This window comes from Hippocampus comes, unplaced genomic scaffold (genome assembly GCF_001891065.2).
Source record: "Hippocampus comes isolate QL1 unplaced genomic scaffold, H_comes_QL1_v1.1 scaffold43, whole genome shotgun sequence".
NCBI classification, from domain to species: Eukaryota; Metazoa; Chordata; class Actinopteri; order Syngnathiformes; family Syngnathidae; genus Hippocampus; species Hippocampus comes.
The window spans coordinates 1,389,953-1,408,670 of NW_017805276.1; the positions used below are offsets into that span (position 1 = coordinate 1,389,953).

Sequence of the window (18,718 nt, forward strand, 5' to 3'; positions counted from 1 at the left end):
ATGAGCAGCGAGTTCCAAATTCTGCGAATGCTATTGGGTGACTTCGATGAAGGGCCCGCTTGACAGACTGTTGCTGTGCCGACACGTTGCTCATATAAGGAAACGGACGTAACTGAGGACAGCATGCGGACGTTAAAGTGGGAAGGGTGGGTGTGAAAGAGGGCACTCAAGGCACGCCCCCAGTAGATTGTCTGCACGTGAATTGTGGAAAAACATCCCGAAAATGGCCCCCTACGAAAACACACGCTTACGAAACAGCTTAAGTTGCAAGCTATCACTTACGCGGAGGACCGTGGTAATCGATCAGCCGCGGTGACAATTCGAAAACCACTAATCGATGGTGCTTGTTGCTTTTGTGGTATGAAACGGCGCGATCTATCCATTCGGGCAAGGACGACCGTGGCGCAGCAACATCCGGCGGATTACAAGGAACGATGGCCAACCTATACTTTTACTGCCGTAAGAAACGTAATGTTCTGCCTTACATTAAATAAAGACGCTTTCCTGCAAATTCTAATCTTTTATTCTGCCACTCTGCAGACTGTTCTCTCAACCAATCCCAACATTACGACATACTTGCTTGGGCTACGGCAAGTGATGAGGGACAAGCATAATTAGCATTTTGAAATACAACAAATAAATGATTGTCGAAAAACACATCCAGTCCAATCACATCACCATCATGGACGACTTGCCGCTCACTTTTGACCCCTGAATGGGGTTGGAGGTTGATGGAAACAAAATCTGATGTTTTGGAATGTCTTCTTTTCGGAAGCAAAGTCGAGGAAAAGATTTAAACAACGAAATCTGATTTGTATTAAGTCCACAGTGAACAGCCACCACACGCCCAAAAATGTGAAATGCTCATGACAATTTACAACAACTTGTCGTGCTGCTTCTCAGTCGCATTGGCCCCTGCAGGCATTATTAGTCAGTCGAAGACTTTCTCAAAGATTATAAAATAGACAATTTCAATTTTACATGACTAAAGTCTTCCAGAGTTTGATCCACCTTTGCCTAAGATGCAAACTAGAAATTACGAATTTAAAACTGTTTATTAATTTATCGATAAATTGTTTGGTGAGTGTTTAAAATGTTGCACAGCAAAATATAAAACTGCACAATATATTTTTCTTTTTATAAACACACACAGTATCATCCTTTTAGAAGTCTATATTTCTTTAATTAGCAGAATGGCGAGCATAAAACTGGGACAAGTGCAAACGAGAAACCTTTCCAAACAAGATCCCCGAAGGTTTGAACAAGCAGCTCTGAAAACGGGAAGGAAAGCGATTTTCAGGGTCGCGTTGCATAACACCGCTGCAGGTTTTGCAGCATCTGCGCTGATAAATGTGCACATCATGCTGATATTTCGGAATTTATTCTGAATCATCACATTAGCCTCCAGAGATGTGATTGCATCTTCATCTCCACTCTCTCTCTAGGTCATCTCAGAGTATAACACTCTCGCTTCCTAATGTTCTTTTAAAATGTGTTATCATTCACAGTAAATGAACCACTGGATGATTCCAATCATTTTTTTTTGTCTGTTCCCAGTAATTCAATCAAAGCCGACAAATGCTCCGGCGGTCGTAGCTCGGCCTTGGATGCCTCAACAAGTACATGCTTTTAAAAAGACATCACTTCATGAAGTAAATCTTTTATCCATCCGTTAGGATTGCGGCTCTGACCGTTAAAAAGAAAATACAGATTTAATATCATGATACGTTGAGTTATGACTCCAGCATATTGGGCTTGATAATGCACCCTCGTATCCGTGACAGTAAAAGAAGCTGATCTTCACCTCCCAGATCCTTTCTGCATTTTCTCACAATTACGAGCCAAAATGAGGAAAATGGTATTGAAACTACTGAAACTGCAAGTAGAGAGGACACCTTGCACAACCGAAATGAAGTACATCGGAGGCACAGCAATTGCTGGAGTTGGCTGAGCTAACAATTCGAGGTGCAGGCAAAGAGCAAAGTCGAGAGTCTTTGAATTGGTGTCAGGTCATGGTTCGTAATTCACAGAAACCAGGACAGGGAAATTCACTTTGTTGTCGCTATAGTCAAGCAGCCATGGGGACCGGCAAACATGCTAAATCAGACCACGGGATGAGGATTCTCGGGAGATTGACAAGGCGGGTAGGTCACGGGTAGACTTGGTTGGCGACGGAAGAACAATCCACTGCTGGTGCGTCTTAAACAATCTGACAATGAGCGAGTGATCAGAGGGGCCTTGATTTCGTGGCTGTGGCAGACTGGCAGAATGGAAAGTTGGGTGGGTGGCGGGGAAAAAAAACTACTGGGAAAGCACACAGGTGACACATGGCATTGAATTAACACTTGTAGCCCTCTTTCAAAAAGACCAATCCTTGAAACTATAGTTTGACGACATGCTCCGATCACATTACATGAGCTGCTGAGGTTTCGGGCATGGCGACACCTTCGAAAAGGTAATCCAAGAGGGACTAATAAAAAAAAAAAAAAAGCAAATGACAAAAAGTGAGGTTTGATACACAGCTAATTATAAAGCTTTATTCCTCCCCCCCAAATGCTAAAAGTGTCTTGCTAGCTTAAACTGTGACTTTTAACATAAGAGTAGTTAGTACATGAGCAAATTGACAAGTGGGAAAAAAAAAAAATCATCCCTGTCTGGCCCCATCTGGTTCCTCTAATTAGATTAAAGAAAGCATTGCACCCAAGGAAAAACAAGCGACAGAAGGCGTGACTGGCGAGGTGTTAATCATTTGAAATGGCACTCTCGGGAACACTCGTAGCGGGCACACACCTCGAGGCTTGCGCTGACCTGTTACTTTCAGGAGCTTTGCTGAAACTATTGCCGAATATCCACCTCCGTGAGTTGTTGTTAGCTCAGCCCTCGTTTGCCAGCAACCGGAGATAAAATTAGCAAACGGAAGCAGAGTCAAGGTACTGTACCTCAAGCAGTTTTGGGTTTGGTTGTGATGCTCGCAAGTTAAGCCCTCGGCAACTGAGATGTCATTTCCGATCAACAATAAATCCAAAATATAGCCAGTGGTTCACACTGCGTGCGTTTTCATCTGTTGTGGATGAAGCATATGGCCCCTTTTCCACAGCCACGCGTGCGATTTGCCCATGGTCATAACATGCAGCGGTATTTGATATTGACGCTTTTTTGGCCAATGGATTTTTAAAAAAATTTTTTGAACAATTCTGCTTTGTGTGTGGAATCTGCTGAGGACAAAGTCTCCGGTGACCTGGGTTCAATGTTCACACTGCCACTCAAGGACAGGAGTTGCTGACTTGGCATCAAGAGGATCTCATTCTGGCTGCAACACGGCACACGCTGGAGAAAAGGCTTTTCAATGTTTTTTATAAATACATCAATAGCATGAAAGAATGAAATATATTCATATATTGCTACTCAAATGCTCCTCCACCTGCAAGTAATTGGCCTTGTGGTAAAATAGGCTGCCGCTGGCGGACTCTCATTTTTTGCGACAAAACCGCGTGTAATGTTTAGCCAATTTAATTTCATGCACAACTTTCTGAAAATGTGTCCTGATTTAACAACAATGTATGCAGGAACAGAAGCTGCAGTGTCCAAATCATTGTTTTGTATGCGACCCGGTGGTCAACTGGTTAGTGTGTCGGCCTCACAGTGTGCAGGTGCAGGGTTCGATTCCAGTTCCGGCCTTCCTGTGTGGAGTTTGTATGTTCTCCCCGAGTCTGCGTGGGTTTTCTCCGGGTACTCTGGTTTCCTCCCGCATTCCCAAAAATTGCATGGCAGTTTAATGGAACACTCGAAATCGATCCTAGGCTGGTTGTTTGTCTATGTGCCCTGTGATTGGCTGGCAACCCGTTCTGGGTGTCCCCCCGCCTACTGACCGAAGACAGCTGGGATAGGCTCAGCATCCCCCGTGACCCTTGTGAGGACAAGCTGATCAGAAAATGAATGGATGGATGCTCCCACCTTCCATTTTGGGTTTTGACAACAACAAAAAAAGTGGGAGAGAAATTACAGTATTCCTTGATTTGACAAAAAAAAAAAAAAATGCTCATGGAAAATCTCACAGGGTTACAGTTAATTTCCTTGCATTGGTATCAGGCATTTGGAAGCAGTGCTGTGAGCACCCTGGCGGTCCCGCAGAAAGTCTCGGGTCGTTATGAATGCAGTAGGAGGTGTACGAGGAGCCTTGTGTGCAACTGCCTTTTCAGCGAGTGTGACAAGTAGGAGGCCCAGGAGGCTTTTAAATTTTTTTTTTTTAGGGGGGTTCAAACGTAGTACACGGTGGTCTCGCCTGCCGCAAGATGAATAGACACATGCACAAAGCTTCCTATTAGCGGCAGCCAAAACACGCAGAAAGAACTTTTACATCTCATTAAGATGCACACAAACACTGGCCGGCACAAGCGGATGGGCGCCCGTTAGTTGGAGTACGCTGACGGCCGATAGAGAAGCTTTTGGCACAGGACGCGCTCCCGTCACTGGAGAAAAGCCTTTTTATTTCACTCACAGCGGTTCTCTAGGTGAATAATCCTGTCAACAGCGCGGCCGCTGCCAAAACGCTCTCAATCATCATCCAATTATGAAGCCTTTCCGCTGGACTTCCAGGATTTGGTTGGGGCTTCTGCTTGAACTGCAAAGCGGGGCGGCGTTCACGTCCGAGGCATAGCTGTACACTTGTTTTAGCAGACTGGAGAGCGCCAACGCTGGCACTTGGCATGGAGGGAGACTTCGCTTAGATAAACACTCCCATGGTGCAAAACAAAGATGCGAAGAACGCCATCATACATGATAAAAGCATTGGCTGTGTTCGGAATGCTTGTACCGGGAGGGCCGCCAGAACGCCAAGGCAAGGCAAGTTTCGTGTACCCCCACCCGAAGCCGCGGTCTGAGTCTCTTTCACCAGCTGCGTCAAGAAGCCATTTTGCAAGCGCGTCAGGAATTTGGAGATATGAACTTGAATGGTTTGGCGGCCAAACAACTTGGAATCGGACCTTGCGTTTCAAGGCTGATGTAAACTTGTCTCATAAATTTCAGTACGTTTCAGCCTAGAAAATAGTGGACACTTCAAAGTATGAGAAGTGACCTCAAAAGTATCCATCCAATTAAGTGCATATTAGATGCTTTTTTTGGGTGAGTAGGTTATTTTCATACTTTCAGGAGAAAAAAAAATACATCACGTGATCTTACCATTACTGGAAGAGAGTAAATAATTTGTGTTTATTTTTATATTAGCATGATCAGTATTATTATCATTATGAAACATTGTCAATGCAAGTGTAATCTGGTCAATTGATTCCAACTTGGGATGTACGAAGCCACTATAAATATTTACGTTCTGCTTATTTATGAAGACAAGAAAGATGTCTCGGAGGGTCGAATATTTGAATTTTCTCATATGAATTGGGCGCATCAGGAAAAAAAAAACGGTGATGAAGAGTGAGGAGAAGCAACAATATGGGGAGTGTGATTCTTTGAACGCGGCATCCACGTTCAGCATCTGACCACAGTCCAAATTGTATTCCGCCTGCGCCCGCCGAAGGCTATAAAGTGTCCTGCAGATATTGAATTGTGTCGTCTTGCCTCGCGTCCTCTTTTGCTGGGAAAGAGACTGGAGGACTGCAGCACCTCAAGCACATGCACAGACAAACACCAAGCACCGCCGCTCAACACTCGGCCTCACTAATAGCCCACCTCTCAACGCCTACACAGCCACTAATGCGTTTTTTTTTTTTTTTGCAACACATCCAGAGCATGCACACATTTCACATGCATTACTCTGAACTCTTGACAAGAACATTCTGGACTCCGCAGAGGATGTCTGATGGCTTAAAGTCGACGGGTCTTTACTCGCGTCTTCAATCTGCGCACGTACGCTAGTGCTGCATTTCAAAGACTGCTTGACCTCCATGAAATTTTCAGTGCTGCGGTGAGTTAGAAAGTACGGCGCAAAAATGCTATTTGCCGCTGTAACGACCATTGCTGCACTACTCGATGATAACCTCCTAAGTCCACTTCACGACCACTTTGATTTTCACAAATTCTCGGTGTGTAGATACAGCAATAAGGAAATCGTTTTAGTGCCAGGGTTTTACGGGGTTGATGCTTTTTTTAAATGTTGTACTTCCGGGTCAGCTTGGCTAATGTCCGCTTCACTCTCATGCACGACTGATTGAGAGACGACACGACTTCGGAATCATGGAGGAGAATCAAGATCAGATTTAATGTCTTTGTATTTCAAGCCGATGATCAAAGTAAAACTCAAAACTCGCCAACGGGTGAAAACACGCCATGTTTGTTGTTTTCAGTTACCCGGACGATGACCCGGAAATACATCAACGCCATTTAAAAAAAAAAAAGATTCCGAGATCTGGCAATCTTTGCATTCTCAAAAATGCTGCTACCACTTTACCAGCCTAACTTCTGGGCAGGTGGAGTCGGAGCCATGGCAACCGGGATTAAAAAAAAATACAATAAATCATAACACAGGCACCGAGCAAGCGCTACCAAGAGAAACATTGACAAACGCGTTCAAGTCAATGTTTATGCATTCAAGCCTTGACCGTTTCCTGTTGGCGGGCACACGGCGAACGCACAATATGACAAAAACTCCCCGTGGGCTGCACGCTGACAAGCAAAAACCTGCCGCTCCATCGAGGCGCCTCCAGGCCTCAGCGGCGTTACATAACGAAGCCTCGCTCCAGCGTAATCCGCGAAGATGTGCAGTGTTGGTGTTCATTTGCAGCGCGGTAGAAAATAACGGATGGGGTGGGGGGGGGAGGGGGTTTGCTATTGACAAGAGAGGAGGAGACAATGGGCACACAAAGTGACCCACATACTAGAGATGACTGCAGGCTTGCGGCTCACGTGTCAAAGAGGAATTAGGAGACTTGACTAGGAACGCTAAACAGAATGACAAATATGAGACGAAAAAAAAAAAGTATCAAAAGTACATTGCCCCCCCACCAAGTCACGCTTCACAACTTCACCTCTTCTTATTTTTGAAGCTATGCGCTGTTATTTGCTTCAAATTGCACCTGCAGTTTTGGTGCCGTTTATGAAATGCAGCAAGATGACGCTAAAAGCCTGCGTCAGTCGGAAAGTAGTACATTTATCGGTCCAAGAACGTATGGTGAAGAAGCTAAATTGCTATCCTTTACATTACAGCCGCAATAAGCAGAAAGTGTCAGTACCAACACCCGGCAATCAATTGCCGCATTTGACTTCCGCTATCACTCAGCCATTTTGCCAGTCGATGACAGTGAGGAAAATCAACAGAACCAGATTCGACAAGACGGCGGTCTCACTCGACTGCTTCCATGCCCTCAGCGGTGGACATGTGAAGCCTGCCCGACTTGTGACAGAGACACTTAATTCTGAAGAGACTTGTTTGAATGTGAGAGACTGCAGTGCGAAGATGCAGTCCGATATGGACCAGTGAGCCTTCACAATCTGAGAGACATGGCCCCTCCCCCACAAAAAAAAAAAAAAGTCTGAGTCAGGCTTGCCTTTCTGTAGACAATCATGTTTGGAGAGTCCTCATCTGGATCCGTGAGGCCCACGCCGACCCGCTCTTTGGAGCCCTCGGCCATCTTCACTCAGACCTGTCAGACAAAACAGACACGCCACTAGAACAGCAGCACAAAACTAACATTCTGTTTTGAAACACAAGATGGTTTATTTTGGAAGCGCGTGCAGTCAAAGCGCTGGAGGACGCCACTTTGTCATCCAGAGAGAGCGCGTTCGCCTCAAGTCAGTCGTCTGGCAAAATAAAGTTATTTAACAACCGACTGCATTGATTGGTTGGATCATACGACCTAGGCTAGTATTGATTTGAGTATTGATTTGAAAGAGGAGGTTTTAAGAAATCATTTAATTTTTAACATAAGTCAACCAAACTATTCCACCAGCATGCCGATGCAAATCTGCATTAATGATGATGATCATGTTGCAATGATGTGACAAAAATGTGGGCTGTTATTTCTTTGGATTCCTTCTTGGACGTAAGAGACAGTGAATAGAATTATTAAAAGTGTTAAAATTACACACCATTAAAAAAAAAAAAACACAACAAACAAAAAAAAACCTCCACATGTCAAACAAATGTGGATACAATTTTAAGTTGAACCATTAAAAACAAAAACAAAAAAAAAAACAATTTGTACTGTTGTGAAAATTCTTTCCCACACAACAAAATACGCTTGTAGCACTAATTGTCCTTTGTATTGCCCCAAAATTTCAAGACGTTAAAAACTCGGCAAATTGTTCTTGATCAAACAATGCAAACAAGTAGTTTGCATTGTTGCCATAAATCTCAATTCATACTTTGAAGCTGTGCCAACTTCCATGACAGTTTTAGCCCTCCCACCCCAAAAAAGAATAGAATGAATGTCTTTTACAGGGGAAAATGTAAAAATTGCAAATTTCACAAAAAAGGAGCAAAAGTAAAATCTAATTGTGAGCCACAATAAAAGTTGCAACGAGGAACAAAACATTTTTGTAACTTTTTTCTTTTTCTCAAGTGGCTTTTGGCTTTTCCGTATGAGAGGCTGCCACAGTGAGTCACTCACAGCCCACATACAGCTTCCAAAATGATCAAAAGTAAACAAAAATCAAACTTGAGATGTTGTCGAACGTGCTCGTGTGTTTTACGTTATCCAATAAGAAAAAAAAAAAATCAGCCAAGGCAAGTGCCGCTGAAATTTACATGTTTATTCATGAAATTAAGACCGCTGCAGATGAAGAACCAAAAAAAAAAAACCCCATCTCACGCTTGGCTAGAAACTATTAGCAGCACACAATGGGCACAACACTCACCAAGGGCGACGACGCCTTATGACAACAACGACCACGAATGGAGCCACAGCACAGGTGGAACTAAATCCAACCTGAATAAGAACAAACAGGTGGGCAGGACGCACGGATGGCAAGAGATGATTGGCTGACCCGAGTAGAACTGAGAGAACGAGAGCAGGTGGAGACGATAACATGACGACCAGACAAGGAAGACCCGGACTCAAGGAAACAACTCTGCAATCCATAACTAAGAAAAAAAAATGAATCAAAGACAAGCCTCATCCGCTCGCCTACCGATGGCTTTGCGAGCATCTGTTAAGAGATTTATTTACGACCTCGCCATCACTTTCTCCAGGCTGTCTCCTCGCGTGAATGCCCTCGTCCCCCGTCCCCCCCCCCACTTTCTCTCTGACGCTCCGCGTTGAATTAATTCTGCTCCACAAAGGATTTTCATAACCCGGCCTCACACATACTTTGCCACCGAGGGCTCCTGTGTGTATTAAATGGGTTAAGGCCTTTGTTAGTCCTTTAATCGGCCTGCGTGGACAGAGGTGAGGGGGGGGTTGGATTACATGTCCTGTACACGCTTCCTCGTGTTTGCCTCTTGCGGAAATATATAAGAAGGAGATATAATAAAGCTGCACCATTTCCATTGAGTTTCCATGAATGGAACAATTTTGATTTCAGCAAGTAGAGAGGCCACCTTTTGGCTTTGAAGAATTGCATTTTGATGTCATTTATCTGCTGGCTGGAGAAAAACTGGACCAGACAAAAAAAACAAAAAAAAAACCCCAAAAAAAAAAGTGGCACTGAAAATCTGTGTTTGAACATTTCCAGGACTGGTCTGCCAAACGCAATATTTCAAATCCAAACAACAAGCTCATGTTGTCCTTATCAATATGCGCTAGCCGATCAATCCACACGTCTACGGAGAGATTCTGTCGCGTTTGCTTCATTCAGTGCGCGAGAAGAGGTGAGCGTTGTCGTAGGCCAACTAGCGGCTGCTTCACAATGACAACAGGCCAAGGCCCTGAGCATCTGACAGTTCCTGGCCAAGAACAACTTCTGCTATGCTGAAACAAGCTATTTCCTCACCTGCCCCCCTGCCCTCTTCTTTACTCTGTTCATCTATCCGACCTGATTTGAAGATGCAAATGGCTGGGAAGGCTACAGAGGATCTCGGAAGCATCCTTCCATGAATTTCTCGGGGCAGCGAAGGCTGAGAAGGTGCGTTAGACGCTAGGGGGCGCTATTTCGCAGCCAAAAACTTGTAGTTTGTTGCTTTGATTTGAAAAATATCTTTTGCAAGCGAGGGGGGGGGGGCATCAGGAATTTCAGGAAACGCTGTTAATTTTACGGAATGGTCGCTGTATTTCCGGGATGATCCTGGCCATCATGGCCGCTAGCAGCCGTCCAGTCCGTCACCCATTACGTTTTAGCACGCGATGGCCGCATCTCGTCGGCAACTACGTTTCGGCGCATGACGGCCTGTCGCTGACAACTTTTTGTCTGTCAACTGTGATTCGACAATAGTTCACTGGAGCTGAAAGTTGTAATTCCATTGAACATCTTGAGAAGATTATTATGATTTTTTTCTTATAAATATAGCCATCCATCCATTTTCTATCAAGCTCGTCCTAATTGACCCCAATGTGCTTGAGCTGGAGCTTATCCAAGCTGATATTGGGCAAGAGGTGGGGCGTACCCTGGACTCATTGCCAGTCAATAACAGGACTCATACAGATGCATCAGCATTCACACACATTTTCATCTCTGGACCTAACTTTGTCGTCCCTCGAGTGATCCCTAAACTTGCACCCCGGACCTCAGGACACCTGCTAACCACTAGACCACAAAATTCAAGAGCTCACTTCAGTTCTGTTAAAAGCCAATTTTATTCCCTTCTTACTGTCATGCAACAATAGTTCCGGAGACAAGAAACAACTTCCCCACCCCATAAAACTGCCCCAGCATGCAAATGAATGGCCACGGAGGGTTGGCACAGGATGTCCATTCAAGTGAAACAACATAAATCCACACAGCAACCGTCGGAAAAAAAAAATTACACGTCGGGACCACTGACAGTCACTCACATGATGTGTGTACATGTACGACACCTGCCAGCTGCCACAAAGTGAAGCCTCCATTACCTTAGAAAGCAAAGAGCGGCCGGTCCTGTCCGCTGCGCTCCTTTCCGCCGGCTTGGCTCCCTCCTTAGCAACAAGCGGCGGACGGGTTCATGGTGTCATTGGCAAGAAGAAGGGATGAAGAAGAGGAAGACTGGGGGGAGAGAGAGAGAGAGAGAGAGAGAGAGAGAGAGAGAGAGAGAGAGAGAGAGAGAGGAGCAGGTTTTCTCGCTGCAGTGCGTTCCTCCTCCTCCTCTTTCTTCACTCTGGTGGTTTAGTTGAGGAGATCCTCGCGTCCTCCTCTCCACTCGTCTCCCTCTGTCAGCTTGAGGGCGAGAGAGAGAGAGAGAGAGAGAGAGAGAGAGAGAGAGAGAGAGAGAGAGAGAGTCAGATCAAGTTGGGAAGAGTGGAGGAATGAAGGAATTTAGAGAGAATGTAAAGAGAAGTGAGAGAGAGAGAGAGAGAGAGAGAGAGAGAGAGAGAGAGAGAGAGAGAGAGAGAGTGTGTGTGTGTGTGTGTGTGTGTGTGTGTCTGTGTGTGTGTGTGAACGTGCAGTATAAAATAAGAAACATTTCGTGAGCAGCGGAAGGCTAAGTTGTGAACGCTGTATTGTCGGCGTGCTGAGCGTGCTTCTTCTCCTAAGTAGGCTAGGAGTTATTTTTATACCTCATCTCTATAAATCACTGCATTATGTAATAATAATGGAGAAAAAAAACTTGTAGCTTGAGGATGCGCATTTGCATGTCACTTCCTTCGACATGGAGTCATTCAAGCTTAAATGGCAACAGATGCATTTCTATGATTATTTTTTTTCCCCCCCCACCACGATTACCTCTGCCTGTAATGCATTGACATTCTCATGCAAGGGATGCTGTGCAAATGCCTGCAATGGAGTTTATTCCCAATGGCCTATTCACTCTATTTTGTGGAGTTTTTCTTGGCTGTACTGCTTCCTGTGTCGATAGATTTTTTTTTTTTATCCAATCAGAATTCAGCTTTTAGTGTTGCTATGTCAACATATTCTATCCAGGGCCTTCAGTCAGTGGCGATAGCTGATTTTTAACGTCCCCGGTTTGAGCAATGGGAGCAGATTTCAAATTCGTCCTCACAAGGGCCAGAGTCAACACTGACGTCAACATCTTTTCGGATTCTGATTGGTTGGTCGGCGCAAAACTTGTTGCGGGCAACTTCGACGAGCAAAATACGCCTGTAATATGAATGAATGTAAATAAGTTAAGATAAGATAAGGAAAAATAAGACAACCTTTATTGTCTCGCAATGGAGAAATCTGTTGTATTCCATTTACATTGCGATTTTTTCATGCTTTTGTCATGTTATTAAATGACTATTGGTTCTGCTAGGACGTTTTTGTATACTGTAGTATTGATGAGGGATTAGATACCATCACATTTTTTTGTCTAAAACTTCTGCTTGGCTTAACATGTGTAACCGATGTAAACAATGTGAATTAATTTTGTATGTTTTAAAGTTGAGTTAAAAACACATATTTGTGTTTTATTTTGATAAATATTGTGTAAAAAAAAAAACGTCTGGAAAATTGTGGGAAAAATAGGAAATGTGAGAACATGAAAAATAGTTCCTGAATGAGTTGAATGTTCCAACTTTTGAATCGGTTGAGAAATGTGGAATGAGGAAAATGTCAACAAATGTGAGGTTACTGCCAAGGAGGATGGACACAATGTCAGATTATTATTATTTTTAAAGCATCATTCGCTGGTATTGGCAGCTTCATACTTCATACATACCTTTAAATATGGTCGTATCGGCCCGATACCGATACCTGGTATCGATGATACAAATAAACTTGATTTGACTTCGATGATTACAAAGTAGAAAGGGTTCTGTCAGTCGTCATCTGTACCTGTGGGTAAAAAACAAAAAATAAACGACTGACAGAACCCTTTCTACGATGGAACTTTCCTGTACGACTGAGAGCCTCCACAAGCATGATTACAAAGTGTTGACGTTGGGAGGTGGATTAAGTGGAGTAAGTCCAAAATGGTATAAAGACTCAATTCACATTGTTATCTTTCAGCAGCACTGTTACCTCAGTGGAGAGGTGAAAAAAAAAACCCAACAAACGAACCAGCAATTGATGCTTTGCGGCTAAACGTCTTCATATTTTATTCCATCTTACAAACGGGGGTTGTTGCGATTTGCCTTCAAGGCAAAGCAAACGAAAGGAAGAAACAAATTGAGTGCACCACCAGAAGCCTCGTTGATAGCAGACTGTTTTGGCGGGCTGTGTCGTCTCATGCAATTGAGCCAACCGCTAAACCGATGACATGCATTCAGCTTTGCGTTGTGATGAAGACGACCGGGCGTCAAACACGACCGCCTAAGAAAGTAAGGCAGTGAAGTCTGTTAATGTCATCCTCCACACACACACACCCACACACACACACACAAAAGCATAGCTTGAAAGTGGCTCTGGATTTTTGCCCAGACTAACTGTCAAGTCATGGGGTGGGAGATCTCCCTGGTTTAATCCAACTAAATGTCCAAACAAACAATACCCCCTTTGAAATACATAAAATGGCGCGTAAAATTTACTTGGGTGTGGAAATTTCACACTTGATGTCACAGAGATCCCTTTATTAGGATGCGCGCAGCATTTAAAAAGTCATTCTTACATCATATGTCCCCTTGAAAACATTATCAACGCCGAGGCCAATTTTATATCGCGTGCATGTCATGACTATTTCTCGCAGGGTGGTCTGCCATGACTTGCGTTTGTACCTCAAATTTATATACAATATGTGTGCATCTGTAAAATGTCTACATACGTGTTTGTGTGTGTGTGTGTGTGTGTGTGTGTGTGTGTGTGTCCCAGATTGACAACGTGACAGGCTGGAATATTTCAATCTGCTTTAAAAGGGCCAAGGCTGCTATAATCTGCATGACTGCTAAATTATTAAACATCCTGTTCACTGACACAGAGTGATGTTGCTACCCCCCCTCCCCCCACATACTCGCGTGTTGGCTCGCAAATGCTGCAAATAGAAACAATGAGAAGTGAAGTATAAGCGATATATCGCAAGCAGAAGGCGTCATTCTGCTGGTTGTATAATTTCACGCGGCAATGATTTTCACCCTCGATCATATTTGGTCACTTAAGTAGGTGCACAAACATTAATATGAGGCAACCAAAAAAAAAAAAAAAAAAAAAAAAAGATAATTTAGACCAAATATTAGATGAAGTCATGATATCACTGATTGGAAAATAGTCATTATTTGGGCAAAATACCATCAGCTTTCATGCAAGGAACCGAATTTGTTTCAAAGGAAAACCTCGGACTGTGCCTTATCACTTTGGTCCCAAAAAATTAAAAGTACGGTTACCAAAAAAACACACACAAAAAAGTTCCCGTACGAAGGACATTTTGCCACAAAGACCTTGTCCTTTGCGCATCTTGTTGAACAAAATAAGTCCTTCACTACTGAGTAAATGACTGAGCAGGATTCTTTTTCCATGAAATGTACACATTAACAGTCTCCTGTGATTCTTAAATCACATGAAAACTTATTTATTTATTTATTTTTTAAATTTTAAAGAGTAATGAGAAATCTCAAGTCAGTAAGATCGGCTCATGACTGCTTAACCCTTTCAAATCTGTTGGAAATGTTGTGCTGGAAAACAGGCAGGACAGCGGCCCTTGAGAACCGACTTGGGACGCCCCTGATGTAGCGGTACACTTGCCTGACTTGTGTGTGGGCAGCGCCACCCGGTGACGGTGTGTATGTGGTTGTGAATGGTTGTCTGTCTCTATATGTGCCCTGCGACTGACTTGACGACCAGTTCGGGGTGTACAGTAGTCCGCCTTTTGCCCAAAGTTAGCCAGGATAGATTCCAGCGCCTGCTGCCACCCTGTTCAGGATAAGCGGTGTTGAAAATGGATGGATGGATTATGAACGGAATATTCCTGAAAGTCCTTAGCTGTGACAAATATTGGACCCCTTTTCTTTCTTAGCCAGTGCAGGCAATGTGGAGACACTGGAAGTTAAAAACAAACAAACAAACAAAGAAATATTTCAACATATGATTTATACATATATTTTTCATTTTTTTCCCCCAAAGTACACTCATTTCTATGCATCTCATTGTATGGCCGACATGAGGGCACCCCCACCTGCGTATGGCTGCTTTTCTCATCTGTGACATCAACATATTCATAAATACTCTTTAAATATCTCATTGAGGAGGGGGGTTGGGGGAGGAGGTGAGAAAAATAAATCACATATTTACAACATGGGGCAATAAATGAGCCGTCAAAGCTATTTTCCTGACAACCGCAATCTGGCCGTTTTTTTTTTTTTGTACAAAAGATAAACTGTTTGCATCTGCAACTGTACACTTGCAGCTCGTTACAATCTTTTAGACAGCCGCCTGACTTTACAGTTTTCACAGTTTGTGCTATGCAAAGGCTGTCTGCTTACTCGCACTGCTACAATACTAGGATACTACCATTTGGCGCATACATATATAATACACACACAGAGAGAGAGAGAGAGAGAGAGAGAGAGAGAGAGAGAGAGAGAGAGAGAGAGAGAGAGAGAGTGCGGCTGTTGATTTAATTGGTTCTCTGACATGCAGGGACAAGTCAGCACCATTGGTCAATTCTTAAGGGAGGGAGCGCATGCGTGCTCAGTCATTTGTAACCACCGGATGATGTCCGATGACGTTGGCAACTGGAATGACGTAAACACCAAGACAAAGCGTTTGTCGGTTTTCAAGAACAGGAGTTGGTCCTCCTCGAGGGGCAAAATATGACGTGCGCACAGCTGAGTTTTAGCGGTCGTACTCCCCTTGCGGCTGCGCCGTCACAGTCAGTTCATGTCGATGGTGTTGAAGACCCACTCGGTGAACTTCTTGAGCTTGGCCGAAGCGCTGTACGACTCCTCCAGGAGGCGCTGATTGTCTTCGCGCAAGCCCTGGATCTGAATTTGCAAGGACGCCTTGGAATCCTTCTCCTGCAAGGAAGAGAACGCAGTGAACACTTTCCTCTGTTAGTCGCCGAAAACTTACCTGTCGGTCGGCATGTCGAATAGAAAAGTCTTGATTTGGCGCCACCTGGTGGCATCATGGGGCCAAGCAATTATGTTGAACTGAGAGGAGGCGCTTCATTTAGTCAGGCCATAGCCTGATAATCGACAAATGTTGCGCCCATCTTATGTTTTCTTTTTTTTTTTTTTTTTTTTTTTAAGTCTGATGCTGATGCCGACTTTGGGCAGGAAAAAAAACACCAATTAGGGATTAATCGGACGATTAATTTAAAATAGAAATATAATGTACAAAATATATATACTTTTTCCTCCCAATGAATATATATTCCAGTAAATATATTGCTAAAAACAATAACTTCCTATATATCTCACGATAGCAGTTTTCTTTAAAATTGCATGAAATTAATCACAATTTTCTATTACCTTTTTCTTAATGTATTCATAAAATACACGTTTTGAATAGAACACAAAGTAAATTGAAATAACAATAAATATATAAATACAATGAAACACAAATATCCAGTGGCAGGAAAAAAAAAGTTTTAAGGTTGTTTAATGTGTGTCATATTTAACACATATATGTTTGATTTATGTTGCACTGTTTTTATTTTTATTTTTTTGCTGAACAGACTGTGACTTTAGGTTGAGTGTAAAATAGTGACATCCAGCTCAATCAATTGTACAACTTGCATTGTTCACCCAAGCGCTGCTTGGAAAAATTAAGATATACTTTGATTTGAATGACGGGTGCAGAGAAAACAAATTTCATCAGATATACTTAAAGATCATGGTATAAAAATCGGAGTATAAATAATGACACCGGTTTTACTTGTGGACAACTGCTTTAAATGGTTGGAGTACACGAAGGTCAAAACGCAATTGTGCAAACATGATGATTCTGTAGCAATGTTTGAAGGGCCGTAATCGGCTGATTTAGTTCAAGTCCGGAATAAATTAATTCACTCGATATTACTTCCTAAATTCAAATCGGGCACCGTTCGATTGTGCAATAGTGTCATTCAGCAAAAGTTGTCAATCCACCTCACCTTTTTCAGGTCTTCCTGTAGCGCTTTTACCATCGACTCCAGTTGGCTGACTTTCCCCATTAAACATGCTGGTGTCTCGCTGTGCAAAAAAAAAAAGTCAAACAACATTAACGCGGACGAACTTTGGCACTTGTACAAGTGTTTTAAAACGCAGCTATTTCACAGCACAGTTGAGTCCTGGACACTAAAATCCTCCCCCGGTTTCGGTCTACTGATTCAACAGCACAGCAAATTCTATTTTCTCAGCAAGTGGCCTGCGCCGTTTAATTACTTAACTGCAGAAGGTATGGCATTTCTATTCAGGAAAGGCCCTTTTTTAAGGGTTAGGTCATTTTTTTTAGTGAAAGGGATTTCTGTTTGGTGATTTTTCCATGTGCCACATACACACAGCAGAGTGTACGAAATTGCTGCTCTACAAGCCAAAATTCTTTTGCTGTCATCTTTGATTGACAGACGGATATGAATTGAATTGAATGTTCATTTTCTTATGTTTTTTGTCCTGTGAAACCTATACCAAGCATTGTTTTGTCCGAAATGTCTTTAGATATCCACGAGATGGCGTTAAAGCCTTTTTTTCATAATACAGTACTACATTGGTGTCAAGAAAGCACGTTTAAGTGTTCAATATCAAATCAGAGACAAGTTTTGGATGTTGGGGAGTCGCCGGGTTTAACCTGGGTTGTTCGCGGAAGATTTTTATGAGAGTCTTCACTCCATGTGCATGTATATGTGTGCTTCCAGTGTATTCTTTTCAAAATCAAATAATTTATTTTTCAGGGTTATGTAAGATGATTATTAAATTGTTTTGGGGTCATATTTTGTGTTACATTTAAACTACAGTATTAATATTTTAACATAGACATTTACTGTATCGGATGATTTGACATCATTGTACTGATGGATGGATTCCTAGATTTGCACTCTCTCATGTAACTAATTGAGGAAAGAAAAATATTAGAATATATTAATATAGAGAAATATATTATTGGAATGAAAAAAAGACCTTATGTCAAAAGAATCTGAGAGACTGTTTCCATCCTTCGGAAGGGACTCCTGTTTTGGTTAGCAACCCGCTTGTGTTTTTCATGTTGGTGGAAGTAATAAAGTCCAACGTGTACGAACGCACTGATTTAATTTTACAGTGTGTGGGCATCAGTCATCAAAGTAATTGCAGCTTTTCTCATTTTGGTTGAGGTGTTTATATTTCCAGGTGGGAACTTGCAGTCAGTCAGCAAGTAAGACACTAGGGGTCCCAATTTGATGAAAGGAAATGAACTCTGCGGGCACAGAAGTGGACACCAGTAGATAAACGCAAGTAGTCCAAGGCCGGTGACTCGATCGCCCTTACCCAGGTGAGGGCTGTCTCAGCGGGGCCGCCTGAGGCTCAGCCTGCTGAGGGCTGACACCGGCAGGGCCCTCGGCTACGGCATTCTCCTCTTGGGCCGCCAGATAGACCAATCTCTGCTCTGTAGGAACCAATGCACACAGAGATTATTCGGAGAAGTGCTTGGGAAGCGGAGACAAAGAAATCCAACAGTGAACTCCTTTGCGACTGGTCCGGCATGAGCATCATCAGTCAAAGGGGTCGTTGGTTTTCCACTTAGTTTGGTACCTTCTTGCATGGCGAACCCACGCAAATGTAGTAATCAAGTACCACAGGTGCAAAGTGGGGGAAAATTAAGGGATTTTTTTTTTTTTTTTTTTAAGCTTGTGGTAAAGTTCACTGGGAAATAAAAC

The 18,718-nt window shown here is 43.1% G+C and overlaps 2 protein-coding genes across 10 annotated transcripts in view; both read right to left on the minus strand.

Annotated features, from left to right (window-relative positions):
• The window catches only part of LOC109516077 (regulator of G-protein signaling 6-like), a 34,754-nt gene extending 23,652 nt beyond the window's left edge, over nt 1-11,102 (minus strand). For 5 of the 6 annotated variants that reach the window (XR_002168291.1, XM_019870282.1, XM_019870279.1 and 2 more), the window contains exons 1-3: nt 10,935-11,102; nt 8,806-8,876; nt 7,497-7,592 (exon numbers count right to left, since the gene is read on the minus strand). Coding sequence is in view for 5 of the 6 variants with exons in the window: in XM_019870282.1 (XP_019725841.1) it covers nt 7,497-7,580 (84 nt within the window). In the remaining variant the exon portion in view is untranslated. The remainder of the gene's footprint in view (nt 1-7,496; nt 7,593-8,805; nt 8,877-10,934) is intronic. The other variant, XM_019870278.1, reaches the window with a different exon arrangement.
• A 3,859-nt stretch (nt 11,103-14,961) lies between these two features.
• The window catches only part of LOC109516055 (signal-induced proliferation-associated 1-like protein 1), a 42,907-nt gene continuing 39,150 nt past the window's right edge, over nt 14,962-18,718 (minus strand). For all 4 annotated transcript variants that reach the window (XM_019870243.1, XM_019870240.1, XM_019870241.1 and 1 more), the window contains exons 19-21: nt 18,330-18,447; nt 16,982-17,060; nt 14,962-15,902 (exon numbers count right to left, since the gene is read on the minus strand). In XM_019870243.1, the coding sequence (XP_019725802.1) occupies nt 15,759-15,902; nt 16,982-17,060; nt 18,330-18,447 (341 nt within the window). In that variant the 3' untranslated portion in view covers nt 14,962-15,758. The remainder of the gene's footprint in view (nt 15,903-16,981; nt 17,061-18,329; nt 18,448-18,718) is intronic.